The sequence below is a fragment of the Lithobates pipiens genome, unplaced genomic scaffold, assembly GCF_037356315.1.
Source record: "Lithobates pipiens isolate NorthernLeopardFrog02 unplaced genomic scaffold, aLitPip1_a1.2 Scaffold_10, whole genome shotgun sequence".
In the NCBI taxonomy this organism is placed as follows: domain Eukaryota; kingdom Metazoa; phylum Chordata; class Amphibia; order Anura; family Ranidae; genus Lithobates; species Lithobates pipiens.
This window is the reverse complement of record NW_027507686.1, coordinates 168,552,784-168,571,232: the sequence shown is the minus strand read 5'-3', so window position 1 is coordinate 168,571,232 and position 18,449 is coordinate 168,552,784. Positions and strand designations below refer to the sequence as shown.

The following is an 18,449-nucleotide window of genomic DNA, read 5'->3' as shown; positions in this document are numbered from 1 at the left end:
ACTGAGTGCATTTCTGGCAAATCAAAATGTGCTTTCATGGACAAATCTCAGGTTTGCTTTAAGCCCATATTAGCGTAGTCCAGTAAGTTCCATGGCATATACCAGGGGTCTCCAAACAGCAGCCTGGGGGCCAGGTGCGGCCCTTTACTTGCCCTTATTCGGCACTTGGGACACTTTTTTTCCTTCCACTGATACAAGACACATCCTCCAACTGACACCAGCAATGGGGCAATATTCCTGCTACTGACATTCAAAATGGGCAATATTTCTTCAATTGACGCGAATGATGGGGCACTATTCCCCAAACTGACACCAACAATGGGGCACTAATTATCCCACTGATACCAACAATGGGGCAGTATTCCCCCCATTAACGCCAATGACGGGGCATGATTCCTCCCATTGATACCAACGATGGGGCACTATTCTTCCCACTGACACCAACGATGGGGCACCATTTCTACCACTGACACCAGAGACAGGGCACTATTCCTCCCCCTAATACCAAAGATACATTGTTTACTCCCACTGATGCCAGCATAATTTCTACTCCAAATGGCCACAGTCCAGTCCCCTTAAAGTCTGGAGGACAGTAAATTGGCCCTTTGTTTAGAAAGTTTGGAGACCCCTTACATATACAATATTTTTATTTTTTTGGGGGTATACCCAGCACCCTTCTCATAGTTGAATGAACTTGAAGCAAGCACACTGAATCCAGGGGACATCCATGTTAGATATACAGATCACATTTACTGAGTACTCTTATTCTGTTGGGTCAGCTGTTTTACCCCAATGCACTCTGGGGTCACTGAACATCAAACATATACCATGGACATTAAGTTTGGTAGTCCTGCAAAAAAAAGACCTTATTTTATCTAGCTCTACTTATACATTTGGTGTATTTACTTTAGGTAATGAACATAGTTAAGTATGGGGGTGTAGGCTGACCAGTAAACCACAGAATTTATTGGAAACCTCAGCTCATGCATTTCTTTACTTCTGGTAAAGAAATGCTTGGTCTGTGCAGTTTTTCCATATAAATGTTATTGTAATATACAACGCATCACTTCATATTTATTTTATGGTGTTAATAGGCAAATAATTTTTTGCTGTAATGTCGCTTTTAAGATCTTATTTATTGCCCTTTTGTTTGATATCTGAGGCAATTTATTTTAATCTTGTTAACTTTGGTTTTTGTATAACTTTTTTTTCTAGACAAAATCATGGAAGACATTCTTTACAATGGTGCACTGGTCACTCAGACGGCAGAATTCCTGGGTTCAACTGGCTGGCCATGAAGGTAAAATTAAACAAGATTGAGCCCCAGTGTATGTGGCAGTGTTAAAATGCATCCAAGGCCAGAACTATTATTATTTATGGTGTGTGGAAGGATTGCAAGATAAATCTGTCAGCTTTTTGTTGCTGTCTGTTTTTCTGTTATTTTTCCCAGTTGCCATTTTCACTGGGGCAGAAAGTGCTGGAAACAGTTGTCCACAGAACAGGGCGTTTTTCAATGGGGCACCTGTTTTGGTGACCTTGGCTCTAGTGAGGCTTCCTTTCTAGGATAGGAAGTTAAAGTGGATGTAAACCCACTCTCATCCTTTCTAAACTACTGCAATATTGGTTATCTAGAAGGATATAGATGCCTGCTGCATGTATACTTATCTGTCAAATGTCTACCCTTCGTCTGCTATGAGACCCGAAAAACTGCAGATTTTGTGGGTGGGTCTGTTTTCCAGGGCTGAATGAGTGGAGTTGTAATGTCAGTAGACTTCCCACCCACCTCTACACTCCCCTTATCAACATGCATTTTCTCCTGTGTATTTCTTTTTATATAAATTGTAATTTTTATTGAGAGAATTTTTTACAGAAAATGAAAAGATACAGAACTGACAATATTCAAAGAAAATCTGGAGCATACCTTATTGGAGAGACTGATATAACCTCATGGTGACTACAGACATACAGTAGCAATTGAAGGATAAAAATAGATAACTAAAAGAAAACAAAGCAAAATAAAATGCAGAAAGGAAATAAACAACAGAAAAGTATTACGTAAAACATTATTAAAATAAAAAGGCGGAGAGACAACATATATGTCGTAATGCAGGGGTTGGGGTCTTGAGCAGGTGCTTCAATAACGTGACTAATATCTGACAAAAGAGGGCTACATACCACTATAAATTTCCTCAGGAGGTAAGGTGAACTTCAAATGGCCGTTGGGCCAGCAGAAACAGACTTAAAGTACCGACAAGATACAAAACATTGGGGAGCGAGAAGGTCAAGGAACATTAGGGGATCGACATCGACCGGGTGGTTAGGGGTACCAAGGGCACCTGTGGGAGCCCAAAAATCGAGGCATCCCAGGGGGCCCAAATCACGCCAAACCGGTCAATCCCATCCTCCACCATAGCCGTCAAATGTTCCATCCTGCGTATGTCCCCGATGGTTTGTATCAGCTGAGCCTGGGTTGGGGGCTGAGTAGACAACCAATTAGAGGGGATAGCTCTTTTAGCAGCAAGCAGCACATAGGAAGCTAATTTATTAGCTGCCTTCCCCAACTCCGGGAAGGGAAGGCCTAGGAGAAGGTGGACAGGATCCAATGGAATGGGGGTGTCAAAAATTTGCTGGAGCATGTGAGATACCATGGACCAGAAAGGAGTAATTAGAGCGCATTGCCAAAAGATATGATAATGTGTTCCCTTGGTCCTCCCACACCTCCAGCACATGGGAGAAAGAGAGGCGTCATACCGATAAATAACCTCGGGGGTCCTATACCAGAACAGTAGCACTTTATATGCTGTCTCTCTCTGTGCCACACATCTGGAAATTTTAGAGGTGGAGGACCAAATTCTGGACCATTGCGGGAGAGTGATTTGTTGATTAAGGAGCTGCGTCCATTTGTCCATGTAGGAGTGGGATAGGGCAGTGAGAGAGGACCTCTGCTGGAGTATATGGTAAATACTAGAGATAAGCTTTGCTTGGTAGGGGCCCTGGGAGCAGAGCAGCTCAAAAGGTGTCGGTGTGGAGAGGGAGAGAGAGGGGGAAAGAGTTGAAAAGTAGTGAGTTATCTGGAGGTATGAATACCGCATGTGGTTTGGGAGTTGACTGTCAGTTTGGAGGGTCGAAAAGGGCTTAAGTTTACGTGTGACAGGGTGAACGAAGTGGCGGAGTTGGAACAATCCCTCTTTAGCCCAGGGAAACATATGAACATGCGATAGACTGTCAGGAACTAAAGAATTAAACAGCACATTAGAGAGGGGGGGACAGGGTGATGACAATGCAAATTTGGAAGAGCAGGAACGCCACAGTCTAAGCGTGAACAACATGGGACCCAGGCAGAGATCCAAAAGCCCGGGGTCCCTCATTGTCCCCGGCGACCACGCCAAGGAGCAAGGATGGGTCAGATAAAGGGAACCCATCTCAATCTCCGTCCAGCGATTCGGAGGTCTCAGGCAAGACCAAGACACTATTGGGCGCAAATGAGATGCCAGATAGTATTTGTAGACGTCCGGTGCACCCATGCCCCCCTGATCTTTGGGGGCAAAAACCACCGAACCGGCCACTCTATGGGCCCTGCCATTACAAATAAATTTCAAGAACCAGTGCTTAAGCAACTTAATCTGTGACATCGGGATGGGGACAGGCAAGGTTTCAAAATAATATAACAGTTTTGGCATGACGGACATTTTCAGCACATTAATTCGGCCTATCCAGGACAGGGGAAGGGAGGTCCATCGAGATAACATACAGTTGATAGACTTAAACAGAGGGATGTAATTGGTCGGGTAAAGGGCGGAGTAGGAAGTCGTTAGCTGAACCCCAAGATATTTGAGGGACGATGTGCACCATCGGTAGGGGAATGTATTTTGTAGACGCAGAAGTTCCTCCAGGGGAACATGGAGGGGGAGGGCCTCCGTCTTTGCCGTGTTGACCTTATAGCCCCATAGGGAACTAAATTGAGTGAGTAGGGCATGCAGGGAAGGGAGGGATCCTGTGTATTTCTTACACTGAACTTCTGCTATGATCACTAACACCCAGTCAAAACCCAGAAAAGTCCCCACATGACTTCAGCATGCCCAGTTGCTGAGGTGTGGAACAGCCAATCCTTGCAGAGCAGCAGAAGAAAGGAGTGGGGGGGATTAAAAAATAATGCATGTCTCTTAGGCTAGTGCACGAGATATGTAAATCACCTGTCAATCACAGCAAGGGGGAGGATTTGACAACGTTTTTCTCTGTTTCTCAAGATTTATCTCACTAAACAATAAAAGAGGATTGCTCAGAGCTGGATTAACTCTTTGTGGCAAAACTGGGCTCAAATGATAGGAAATCGTATACTCTACATAATGACCTCAAACAAACAAAAATAATTTCGGGTTTACATCCACTTTAAAGGAAATCTCACCAATAGGTCACAGACAGAAAAAAATCCTGCTCTATCCAAAATTAAACTTTTTTTTTTTTGGACTTTAGATATACTTTAAAAACCATAGATAAGATGCCAAACCTCATCAGAAATAGACCATACTGTTGACCATCTAAAGGTCCCACTTTCCCAGTTCCTTACTAACTATAAGCTTAGGCAGCTCCCCCAGATTCATCAGGGAACAACATCCCCAAATACAATGGGACTCCTACATACATCTTTCCATTGTGGGAACAATCAGTGGATCCAGAGATCTAGACAAACATATAAGCACATCTGGACGTTTCCTGCAGAAATTGAGCTTGATACAGGCACTTTGATCGTCCTCTTTAGTCAGTGAGGCTGCCTGTATCTTCAAAGAACCAATAGGGAGGTAGGAGGAAGTGGAACTAAACTTTTTTTTATTAAGCTTTTTATTTTGATATACAGTACATTCAGCTGCCTTCTTTATGTCTTCTTTATTTGCTCTATGGGTTTACTTTAAAAAAAAGGATCTACTAACCAAGCTTTAAATGTTACTTGCCCACTGCCTTTAGTAATGCTACATGCAGATTGATTAATTAGTAGTGTAAATAATTTTTTTTTTAATTTTTGCTAGCGATCATGAACAGCCCTGAGTCCCGATCTGCTTAGTGTGAGCCAAAAACAATGCTACATTCCCAGTGGTGTTACCCCACTGGTGCCAATGCTCTGGGCATTGTTGGAGTCTTCTGCCACAAGCCCAAGACCAGGAGCTGTGTGGCTATGTAATCGCTAGAAAAAAGATTTAAAAAAAAAGGTATTTGCACTGTCATTTAATCAAATGGCAGCGTTACTAAAGGCGGTATACAGGGACCATTTAAAGCTTGGATAGTAGGTAGCCTTTCCTTCTTCCTAAAGTAAAAATAAATTGAATTTACCCCCCTCTATTAACAATATTCAGAGCTGAATTCTAATCAGAATTACACAAAGCTTTTCAGTTTTCTATTCACCCATGTTGCTTTGACCCTAAAGAATATACGAACCAAAAAACATAAAAATGTTTAATCATACAGGACACAGGCTTGATATTCATAGATATTATAAAACCTATGATACTTTGATATTCATAGACCTTGGCTAATAGGCTTTTACGTTTAGGTGATTAAACACCGGCAAAGCCTTTAAGGTCACTCCCTCTGAGGTCCCCCTATAACCCACCCTACTCCATGAATCCTCAGTTTTTTGCTTGTGCCATAAGGTAATGGTCCACTTCAATCTTCTGGAGAAATCACTAGCTTAACTAGTTTATTGTTTTACTTCAGATTTTTCATTTAATTCCTCACAGTCTTCTAACACAACAGTAGAAGCAGTGCGTCCAGACTGCTACATCCTCAGCAAAACCTTGGGAGCGATACCCAGACCCCACACTGTGGGGACTGACTTTGCTTTACACTTATTATGTGTATCCTATATAGTATTTGTTTATATGCTAAAACCATCGGAAAACTAGGAATTGGGTCTGAAATGTATTCACTTGTGTAATGTAAACTTTTCCAAACTTGGTACTAAAATTCAACTATGCAGAGCTTAGTATCATATGGATGACTGAGGTGTTACATCACACCACATGTCACACTATTCTGCCAATTCCATCTAAAGCCCTTTATAAGGTACTCAGGCATTTCCTTCACCCCCTTTGCTATGCAAACTTTGCTACAGGATGGCTGATAGTGATGGCCGAACGGTTCGCCCGGCGGTCGTTTCGCGGCGAATTTCCGACTTTCGCCGTCCGCGGGTTCGAACGCCTTTTTCCGTCGTTCGCCCCGGCGGACTTACGTGTTTAATGTATACAAGAACTTTAACCTTTCGTGACACGTTTATCATGTGTTACAGGACAACCAATTGAGACATGACAGCTCATGGACACTTGGACATTCCCCCTAACCTATAAATACACCCGATCCGGTGGCCATTTTACATTCTTTCTTCTGTCACTGTAGGGAAAGGATCCTGTGTGGAGTAGGGACAGAGAAAACGCTAGCTATTTGGTACACAAAAGTTCTTTTCAGGACTGGTATAGGTGTTAGGTCAGCAGCCTGAGTTTCTTTTGTCAGTTTAGATAAAGGGACAGAGCGCTGTATGCTGCTATTTTAGGGACAGCTCAGCCAGATTAGTCTTTCTTCATCATCATCATCATCATCATCATTAGCTGTTACTATCAGGTCCACAAAAGAGCTGTTCCAGCTAATCGTTCCAGCCTACTCTTTTTTGCCAATTTGTATAGGGACAGGCAGGAAGCAGTGTGTCAGGCAGTGAGGATAATTTTAAAGACTTGCTGTTACTATTAGTTCCACAAAGGTTCTTTTCAGGACTGGTATCAGTGGTACGGTAATAGGCTTGTACACGTATAATATTCTTTCTTCCAAATATAGAAAGAATATTATACTTGACTGCTGCCCTTCTGCTGCAGTCTGCTAATCATTCACAACTCACTTGTTCCACAAAGCTCTTTATCAGGACTGGTAACTTGGTCTGTCTAGGGTGCTACGGTACATAGGCTTGGGTGCGGTACAGTCTGCTGTTCTGTAAGGACCGCTATCGGTCCACAATACATAGGGTTGCCGTGCACTACTGCTGACCGCTGCCCTATACTGCAGCAGTCCTTCATTGGTATAGGGACTGACGTACAGTCTGCTAATCACTAACACACAACCTGCTTGGTCCACAAAAGTTCTTATAAGGACTGGTAACTTGGTATAGGGTGCTACGGTACATAGGCCTGAGTGCGTTACAGTCTGCTGTTCTGTAAGGACCGCTATCGGTCCACAATACATAGGGTTGCCGTGCACTACTGCTGACCGCTGCCCTATACTGCAGCAGTCCTTCAGCGGTATAGGGACTGACGCACAGTCTGCTAAACACTAACACACAACCTGCTTGGTCCACAAAAGTTTTTATAAGGACTGGTAACTTGGTATAGGGTGCTACGGTACATAGGCCTGAGTGCAGTACAGTCTGCTGTTCTGTAAGGACCGCTATCGGTCCACAATACATAGGGTTGCCGTGCACTACTGCTGACCGCTGCCCTATACTGCAGCAGTCCTTCATTGGTATAGGGACTGACGTACAGTCTGCTAATCACTAACACACAACCTGCTTGGTCCACAAAAGTTCTTATAAGGACTGGTAACTTGGTATAGGGTGCTACGGTACATAGGCCTGAGTGCGTTACAGTCTGCTGTTCTGTAAGGACCGCTATCGGTCCACAATACATAGGGTTGCCGTGCACTACTGCTGACCGCTGCCCTATACTGCAGCAGTCCTTCATTGGTATAGGGACTGACGTACAGTCTGCTAATCACTAACACACAACCTGCTTGTTCCACAAAAGTTCTTATAAGGACTGGTAACTTGGTATAGGGTGCTACGGTACATAGGCCTGAGTGCGTTACAGTCTGCTGTTCTGTAAGGACCGCTATCGGTCCACAATACATAGGGTTGCCGTGCACTACTGCTGACCGCTGCCCTATACTGCAGCAGTCCTTCATTGGTATAGGGACTGACGTACAGTCTGCTAATCACTAACACACAACCTGCTTGGTCCACAAAAGTTCTTATAAGGACTGGTAACTTGGTATAGGGTGCTACGGTACATAGGCCTGAGTGCGTTACAGTCTGCTGTTCTGTAAGGACCGCTATCGGTCCACAATACATAGGGTTGCCGTGCACTACTGCTGACCGCTGCCCTATACTGCAGCAGTCCTTCAGCGGTATAGGGACTGACGCACAGTCTGCTAAACACTAACACACAACCTGCTTGGTCCACAAAAGTTTTTATAAGGACTGGTAACTTGGTATAGGGTGCTACGGTACATAGGCCTGAGTGCGTTACAGTCTGCTGTTCTGTAAGGACCGCTATCGGTCCACAATACATAGGGTTGCCGTGCACTACTGCTGACCGCTGCCCTATACTGCAGCAGTCCTTCATTGGTATAGGGACTGACGTACAGTCTGCTAATCACTAACACACAACCTGCTTGGTCCACAAAAGTTCTTATAAGGACTGGTAACTTGGTATAGGGTGCTACGGTACATAGGCCTGAGTGCAGTACAGTCTGCTGTTCTGTAAGGACCGCTATCGGTCCACAATACATAGGGTTGCCGTGCACTACTGCTGACCGCTGCCCTATACTGCAGCAGTCCTTCAGCGGTATAGGGACTGACGCACAGTCTGCTAAACACTAACACACAACCTGCTTGGTCCACAAAAGTTTTTATAAGGACTGGTAACTTGGTATAGGGTGCTACGGTACATAGGCCTGAGTGCAGTACAGTCTGCTGTTCTGTAAGGACCGCTATCGGTCCACAATACATAGGGTTGCCGTGCACTACTGCTGACCGCTGCCCTATACTGCAGCAGTCCTTCATTGGTATAGGGACTGACGTACAGTCTGCTAATCACTAACACACAACCTGCTTGTTCCACAAAAGTTCTTATAAGGACTGGTAACTTGGTATAGGGTGCTACGGTACATAGGCTTGAGTGCGGTACAGTCTGCTGTTCTGTAAGGACCGCTATCGGTCCACAATAGATAGGGTTGACGTGCACCACTGCTGACCGCTGCCCTATACTGCAGCAGTCCTTCAGCGGTATAGGGACTGACGCACAGTCTGCTAAACACTAACACACAACCTGCTTGGTCCACAAAAGTTTTTATAAGGACTGGTAACTTGGTATAGGGTGCTACGGTACATAGGCCTGAGTGCGTTACAGTCTGCTGTTCTGTAAGGACCGCTATCGGTCCACAATACATAGGGTTGCCGTGCACTACTGCTGACCGCTGCCCTATACTGCAGCAGTCCTTCATTGGTATAGGGACTGACGTACAGTCTGCTAATCACTAACACACAACCTGCTTGGTCCACAAAAGTTCTTATAAGGACTGGTAACTTGGTATAGGGTGCTACGGTACATAGGCCTGAGTGCGTTACAGTCTGCTGTTCTGTAAGGACCGCTATCGGTCCACAATACATAGGGTTGCCGTGCACTACTGCTGACCGCTGCCCTATACTGCAGCAGTCCTTCAGCGGTATAGGGACTGACGCACAGTCTGCTAAACACTAACACACAACCTGCTTGGTCCACAAAAGTTTTTATAAGGACTGGTAACTTGGTATAGGGTGCTACGGTACATAGGCCTGAGTGCAGTACAGTCTGCTGTTCTGTAAGGACCGCTATCGGTCCACAATACATAGGGTTGCCGTGCACTACTGCTGACCGCTGCCCTATACTGCAGCAGTCCTTCATTGGTATAGGGACTGACGTACAGTCTGCTAATCACTAACACACAACCTGCTTGTTCCACAAAAGTTCTTATAAGGACTGGTAACTTGGTATAGGGTGCTACGGTACATAGGCCTGAGTGCAGTACAGTCTGCTGTTCTGTAAGGACCGCTATCGGTCCACAATACATAGGGTTGCCGTGCACTACTGCTGACCGCTGCCCTATACTGCAGCAGTCCTTCAGCGGTATAGGGACTGACGCACAGTCTGCTAAACACTAACACACAACCTGCTTGGTCCACAAAAGTTTTTATAAGGACTGGTAACTTGGTATAGGGTGCTACGGTACATAGGCCTGAGTGCAGTACAGTCTGCTGTTCTGTAAGGACCGCTATCGGTCCACAATACATAGGGTTGCCGTGCACTACTGCTGACCGCTGCCCTATACTGCAGCAGTCCTTCATTGGTATAGGGACTGACGTACAGTCTGCTAATCACTAACACACAACCTGCTTGTTCCACAAAAGTTCTTATAAGGACTGGTAACTTGGTATAGGGTGCTACGGTACATAGGCTTGAGTGCGGTACAGTCTGCTGTTCTGTAAGGACCGCTATCGGTCCACAATAGATAGGGTTGACGTGCACCACTGCTGACCGCTGCCCTATACTGCAGCAGTCCTTCAGCGGTATAGGGACTGACGCACAGTCTGCTAAACACTAACACACAACCTGCTTGGTCCACAAAAGTTTTTATAAGGACTGGTAACTTGGTATAGGGTGCTACGGTACATAGGCCTGAGTGCGTTACAGTCTGCTGTTCTGTAAGGACCGCTATCGGTCCACAATACATAGGGTTGCCGTGCACTACTGCTGACCGCTGCCCTATACTGCAGCAGTCCTTCATTGGTATAGGGACTGACGTACAGTCTGCTAATCACTAACACACAACCTGCTTGGTCCACAAAAGTTCTTATAAGGACTGGTAACTTGGTATAGGGTGCTACGGTACATAGGCCTGAGTGCGTTACAGTCTGCTGTTCTGTAAGGACCGCTATCGGTCCACAATACATAGGGTTGCCGTGCACTACTGCTGACCGCTGCCCTATACTGCAGCAGTCCTTCAGCGGTATAGGGACTGACGCACAGTCTGCTAAACACTAACACACAACCTGCTTGGTCCACAAAAGTTCTTATAAGGACTGGTAACTTGGTATAGGGTGCTACGGTACATAGGCTTGAGTGCGGTACAGTCTGCTGTTCTGTAAGGACCGCTATCGGTCCACAATAGATAGGGTTGACGTGCACCACTGCTGACCGCTGCCCTATACTGCAGCAGTCCTTCAGCGGTATAGGGACTGACGTACAGTCTGCTAAACACTAATACACAACCTGCTTGGTCCACAAAAGTTCTTATAAGGACTGGTAACTTGGTATAGGGTGCTACGGTACATAGGCTTGAGTGCGGTACAGTCTGCTGTTCTGTAAGGACCGCTATAGGTCCACAATAGATAGGGTTGACGTGCACCACTGCTGACCGCTCACCTATACTGCAGCAGTCCTTCAGCGGTATAGGGACTAAGAGTTTTGTCACAGGGTCATTTAAAAAATGACATGCAGAGGAAGAGGCAGGCCCTTCCGCAGGGGTGGTAGGGGTAGGGCAGGAGCAACAGGCTTGAGCCAAAGTGGGAAGTTGCAGAAGGTGCGTTCAATTACTTTAAAGGATGCACCAGACTTGGTTGAGTGGCTCGCTCAGCCTTACTCTTCTGCACCCTCCTCATCCTCTCGATCTGCACCCTCTTCTTCACTCTCTGCTATGTGCACCCCCAAAGACACTACCACCAACAACACGACCACCACCACCACCACCACATACCTTCCGCTTGAGTCACTGGAATTATTTTCCGATCCATATCAAGAGGACATTTCTGATGCGCAGCCACTCTTGGTATTGGATCAGGAAGAGGAGGTAGCAACAAGCGCTACTCAGCAGTCTGACGCCAGTACCCAGATCAGCCCAAGGAGGAGGTTGGTCCCCGGTGTTGCTGCCTACTCTACTTATAGCGGTGGGGAAGGTGACGTTGATGATGACGTGTCTAGTGATGTCACGTGGGTGCCCACAAGAGAGGAAGAGGAGGGGAGTTCAGAGGGAGATATGGACCAGCAGATAGGGAGGAGAAGCAGCAATGACTTACATTGCACAGCAGGGACAAAGCAGACTGCAAATGTATCAGGAGCGAGTCATCGACCATGTACGGTCACATCTGGCGCTCCCAGGACACCGGCACATGGCTCCGCAGTGTGGGCTTTTTTTAACGTGTCCGCTGCTGACAATAGCGTTGCCATCTGCAATCTTTGCAGTCAACGCGTTAGTCGCGGTAAGCCCAATACTCACCTAGGGACGACCGCCTTAAGAAGGCACATGAGCAGCCATCACCGAGCCCAGTGGGAGCAACGGAACACACAAAGCCACACTGCAGGCTCTCACCGTCCAGCCTCGTCTTCTACTTCTCCTTCTCCTCTCTCCTCACAATTGTCCTCCACTCCACCTTCCATCACGCCAAGCTCACATTTTTCTGCAAAAAGGCAGGCTTCCGTGGGCCTAATGTTTGAGCGTAAAAAAATGATGACGCCGGATAACCCTCTTGCCCAACGGTTGGCGGCTGGCTTGTCAGAACTCATAGCCCGCCAACTACTGCCATATAAACTGGTGGACTCGGAGGCCTTTCGCAAATTTGTGGCCATTGGAACACCACAATGGAAGGTCCCAGGAAGGAAGTATTTCTCAGAGAAGGGCATCCCAGAGCTATATGGCCATGTTCAGCGGCAAGTGAATGTATCTCTGGCACACAGTGTCGGTGCCAAGATACATCTGACCACAGACACGTGGTCTAGCAAACACGGGCAGGGAAGGTATATCAGTTTTACTGCCCACTGGGTGAACCTTCTGACGGCCGTCAAGCATGTAACCCGTGGCACCCGTGTAGATTTGGTTTTACCGCCACGGATTGCATGCAGGCCTGACTCTTCTTCTCCTCCTCCTACTCCATCCTCCTCCCTCTCCTCCTCAGCTGCCTCCTCCTTTTCCGCTGCTAGCGTCTCTTCCACTGCACCGCCCAAGCTCCCCAGAACCTATTCCACATGCCAGGTGAGACGTTGCCATGCCGTGCTGCGTCTGTTGTGCCTGGAAGCAAAGAGCCACACTGGCCCGGCACTCCTTTCAGCTTTGCGTTCACAGGCAGATGAGTGGCTAACACCGCTCAATTTGACAGTTGGTAAAGTGGTGTGTGACAACGGTGCCAATCTGCTTAGCGCATTGAAACAGGGCAAAATCACGCACGTGCCGTGCATGGCACACGTCTTAAACTTGGTCGTGCAGCGATTCCTTGTCAAATACCCTGGGGTCCAGGACATCTTGCGGCAGGCAAGGAAAATCTCGGCCCATTTCAGAAGATCTTACACGGCCATGGCTCGCCTTGCTGACATTCAGCGGCGACACCATCTGCCGGTCAGACGTCTTATTTGCGATTGCCCGACGCGATGGAACTCAACCTTCTATATGCTTGATAGGCTGCTCCAGCAGAAACGTGCAGTTAACGTCTACCTGTATGAACTCTGCGAAAGAAACGGTTCTGGGGAGCTGGGTTTTTTTTCACCGCGCCAGTGGCTGCTCATGCGCGACACATGCAGACTTCTGCGGCCATTTGAGGAGATCACCAAACTGGTCAGTCGCAGCCATGGCGCCATCAGTGACATGGTACCTTATGCCTTCTTTCTGGAGCGTGCATTGCGTCGTGTCATTGATCAGGCTGTGGAGGAGCAGGAGCGGGAAGATGAGGAAGTCGCAATGCTGGATGAATTCCCAGGGGGGGCTACTCTATCTGAGACAAGTCAACAACAGGAGTCTGATGAGGAGTCAGAGGAGGATGGTGCCGGGGCGGATGAGCAGGAGCAAGAAGAGCATGCTTTAAACCTTTCTGGGATCCCTGTTGTGCGAGGATGGGGAGAGGAGAATGAAGAGGACGACATTATCCTGGATGATGAGCAGGAGCCAGGCCACCACACCGCTTCCACTTTAGTGCAAATGGGGGCCTTCATGCTCCAGTGTTTTAATAGGGACCCCCGTATAAAAAGCATGAGGGTCAAGGACCAGTACTGGGTGGCAACGTACTTAGACCCCCGGTACAAACACAAAATGGCGGAAATGTTACCGCCGTCGCAGAGGGCTGTCAGAATGCAGCACTTCCAGGCCTTGCTTCGAGAAATGCTGCATTCTGCTTTTGCGTGCGCTGGCAGAGGAGCAATTCCCACTCCCAGAGAAGGATTTGCGGGTACCAATCCAACAGCGCCTGCAAGAAGAGGCCGGTTTGAAGATGTGTTGGTGACTTCGGATATGAGGTCATTCTTTCAGCCGACCCATCGACAGGTGTCATCCGGATCCAGCATCAGGGAACGCCTAGACCGTCAGGTGTCCGACTACATTGGGTTAACGGCCGATGTGGACGCTCTGAGGAGTGATGAACCCCTAGACTACTGGGTGGGCAGGCTTGACCTCTGGCCAGAGCTTGCCCAATTTGCAATCGAACTGTTGGCTTGCCCCTCATCCAGTGTCCTGTCCGAAAGGACGTTCAGCGCAGCAGGGGGGATTGTGACCGATAAGCGTACTCGCCTAGCTCACCACAGTGTTAACTACCTCACATTTCTAAAAATGAATGAGGCATGGATCTCGGAGGAATTCAACACATGTGATCAGTAGACCATGTATATGTCTATAAACAATTTTTGGAATCAAGCACACAGACCTTCTTAATTCATTTGGCTCACTTCCCTGACCCAAAAAAGCACACCGTACTATATGCCCCTACCCTCCTCTTTGAAGAGGTTGAGCGGTGTCATATTTCTACTGGGGCTGCTTATTATGAGGGGTTCCCACCATCCCTGTGCTGTGCTGACTTCCTCCTGGGTGTTCTTATTATGAGGGGCTCCCACCATCCCTGTGCTGTGCTGACTTCCTCCTGGGGGTTCTTATTATGAGGGGATCACACCATCCCTGTGCTGTGCTGACTTCCTCCTGGGGCTGCTTACGGTGCTGCTGTCAGCGCTGTATGTCACGGAGCTGCTGTCAGCGCTGTATGTCACGGAGCTGCTGTCAGCGCTGTATGTCACGGAGCTGCTGTCAGCGCTGTATGTCACGGAGCTGCTGTCAGCGCTGTATGTCACGGAGCTGCTGTCAGCGCTGTATGTCACGGAGCTGCTGTCAGCGCTGTATGTCACGGAGCTGCTGTCAGCGCTGTATGTCACGGAGCTGCTGTCAGCGCTGTATGTCACGGAGCTGCTGTCAGCGCTGTATGTCACGGAGCTGCTGTCAGCGCTGTATGTCACGGTGCTGCTGTCAGCGCTGTATGTCACGGAGCTGCTGTCAGCGCTGTATGTCACGGAGCTGCTGTCAGTGCTGTATGTCACGGAGCTGCTGTCAGCGCTGTATGTCACGGAGCTGCTGTCAGCGCTGTATGTCACGGAGCTGCTGTCAGCGCTGTATGTCACGGTGCTGCTGTCAGCGCTGTATGTCACGGAGCTGCTGTCAGCGCTGTATGTCACGGAGCTGCTGTCAGCGCTGTATGTCACGGAGCTGCTGTCAGCGCTGTATGTCACGGAGCTGCTGTCAGCGCTGTATGTCACGGAGCTGCTGTCAGCGCTGTATGTCACGGTGCTGATGTCAGTGCTCTGTATTACGGTGCTGCTGTCAGTGCTCTGTATCTCCTGCACCCTCTTGTTTGCCTACCCTGGTCCCTGACCTTCCCTCTCCTCCATTGCCTTCATTAGCTCCATAGTCCTGAATTGTCAGAACAATTTCCCAAATAAAAAAAAAATGCTTGTAGTTATCGATCCCAAATTCACCTCATACATGTATTATGCTATTGTCCAGGTGGTGGGACTACGTGCTACCCCCTAATAATTACCCCGTGGCCGCAAATTCGACCTAAAGGTTTGCGAAATTCGCCTCCCATTGAAGTCAATGGAGCCCGCGGCGAACGGTCGTTTTCGCGAACGTTTGTGTCCGTTCGCGTTTCGCGTTCGCGAAACGTCCCGTCGGAAGTTCGTCCATCACTAATGGCTGACACCGGGGTTGCTGCACGATCCTTCATGGACATGCTTACTGCATTTTTGTACCAGCTGATGCACTCTGGTGTAATAAAGGTGTAATAAAGGTAGCTTTTCTTATTATTACACCTTAATGCATCAGCTGATTGTAATGAACCAGACCCCCCCATTCAGCAAAGTTAATTCTTTAGAGCAACAACAGACAGGCCAAGAAGAAAAACAATATACCCCTAACTAACTAAACAATTAACATCACATTCTATGTTATGCCCATGGGGTGCATGGGCTTTAAATTCATATAATCAGAATGTTTCCATTCTGGATATTTCTCTAACTTTGTTACATCCCCTCCAATGGGGCTGTAACATAGCGATGCCTACAAACTTTACATCACTAGGATCTCTGTTGTTTTTTCTATGGAAATGCATGGATAAACTGTGTTTTGTGTACCCTGTTCTAATATTGTATACATGCTTTCTAAGGCAGTCACTTAATCTACGTTTGGTCCTGCCTACATATTGTTTATGGCATGTACACTCTAGTAGGACAGTACATGTGTAGTTTCACAAGGAATTCATGTTTATATAGTTTCTCTGTCACAGAAGATGCAAAAGTATCAATTTTTTTGTGATGTCGCCTCCCTACTGTACATATAACACAATGATTACAGGGATGGAAACCTTTCATAGTATGGAAAAAACTAATTTGTTTAGGAGCTTCAACAATATTTTTGAGCGAAACGATCCCCGAGGTTGCTACCTTTCCTAAAAATCACCTCAGGTTTTTCAGGTAAAGATTTACAGTATCTCACAAAAGTGAGTACACCCCTCACATTTTTGTAAATATTTTAATTAGATCTTTTCATGTGACAACACTGAAGAAATTACACTTTGCTACAATGTAAAGTAGTGAGTGTACAGCTTGTATAACAGTGTAAATTTGTCAAAATAACTCAACACACAGCCATTAATGTCTAAACCGCTGGCAACAAAAGTGAGTACACCCCTAAGTGAAAATGTCAAAATTGGGCCCAATTACCCATTTTCCCCCTGGGTGTCATGTGACTCGTTAGTGTTACAAGGGCTCAGGTGTGAATGGGGAGCAGGTGTGTTAAATATGGTGTTAAAAAAAAATTGGTGTTTTCGCTCTCACTCTCATAATGGTCATTGGAAGTTCAACATCTCATAGCAAAGAACTCTCTGAGGCTCTGAAAAAAAATAATTGTTGCTCTACATAAAGATGGCCTAGGCTATAAGAAGATTGCCAAGACGACCCTGAGACTGAGCTGCAGCACAGTGGCCAAGACCATACATCAGTTTAACAAGACAGGTTCCACTGATAACAGGCCTCGCCATGGTCGGCCAAAGAAGTTGAGTGCACGTGCTCAGCGTCATATTCAGAGGTTGTCTTTGGGAAAAAGATGTATGAGTGCTGTCAGCATTGCTGCAGAGGTTGAAGGGGTGGGAGGTCGCCTGTCAGTGATCAGACCATATGCACACTGCATCACATTGGTCTGCATGGCTGTCGTCCCAGCAGGAAGCCTCTTCTAAAGATGATGCACAAGAAAGCCCGCAGTTTGCTGAAGACAAGCAGACTAAGGACATGGATTACTGGAACGATGTCCTGTAGTCTGATGAGACCAAGATAAACTTATTTGGTTCAGATGGTGTCAAGCGTGTATGGCAGCAACCAGGTGAAGCATACAGAGACAAGCGTGTCTTGCCTACAGTCAAGCATGGTGATAGGAGTGTCATGGTCTGGGGCTGCATGAGTGCTGCCGGCACTGGGGAGCTACAGTTCATTGAGGGAACCATGATTGGCAATAAGTACTGTGACATACTGAAGCAGAGCATGATCCCCTCCCTTCAGAGACTTGGCCGCAGGGCAGTATTCCAACATGATAATGACCCCAAACACACCTCCAAGACCACCACTGCCTTTCTGAAAAAGCTGATGGTAAAGGTGATGGACTGGCCAAGCATGTCTCCAGACCTAAACCCTATTGACCATCTGTGGGGCATCCCGAACGGAAGGTCTCTAACATCCACCAGCTCCGTGATGTCATCATGGAGGAGTGGAAGAGGACTCCAGTGTCAACCTGTGAAGCTCTGAACTCCATGCCCAAGAGGGTTAAGGCAGTGCTGGAAAATAATGGTGACAACACAAAATATTGACACTTTGGGCCCAATTTGGACATTTTCACTTAGGGGTGTACTCACTTTTAATGGCTGTGTGTTGAGTTATTTTGAGGGGATAACATATTTACATTGTTATACAAGCTGTACACTCACTACTTTACATTGTAGAAAATTTTCATTTCTTCAGTATTGTAATATGAAAAGATATAATAAAATATTTACAAAAATGTAAGGGGTGTACTCACTTCTGTGAGATACTGTACCTAGAATGGGATCTGCTTTCAACACATCCCACCTGTTAATAATGATCTTTTGAATCTGCTTGTATTGAATAGAAAAGCAGGTAATAAAAGGACAAACTAAGTGTTTAGCATTAGTATTACTAATGTGCCAATAATACTTCTCTATTCATGTGTCTCACTTGGTCAGTAGTGTTGTTGATAACTACTTAGCCCCTATTGCAACACCTCTAAATTGAAGATAATACTGTCTGTCAAACCAGCAAAAATTGTGAGTCAACGTGAAGTCTAACAGATCTAGT

At 46.7% G+C, this 18,449-nt stretch overlaps 1 protein-coding gene across 2 annotated transcripts in view; it reads left to right on the top strand.

Moving 5' to 3' along the window:
• LOC143935576 (inositol-trisphosphate 3-kinase B-like) overlaps window positions 1-18,449 on the top strand; it is a 153,926-nt gene that overhangs the window by 112,342 nt on the left and 23,135 nt on the right. For both annotated transcript variants that reach the window (XM_077459553.1, XM_077459561.1), the window contains one exon: window positions 1,216-1,300. In XM_077459553.1, coding sequence (XP_077315679.1) covers window positions 1,216-1,300 — 85 coding nt within the window. The remainder of the gene's footprint in view (window positions 1-1,215; window positions 1,301-18,449) is intronic.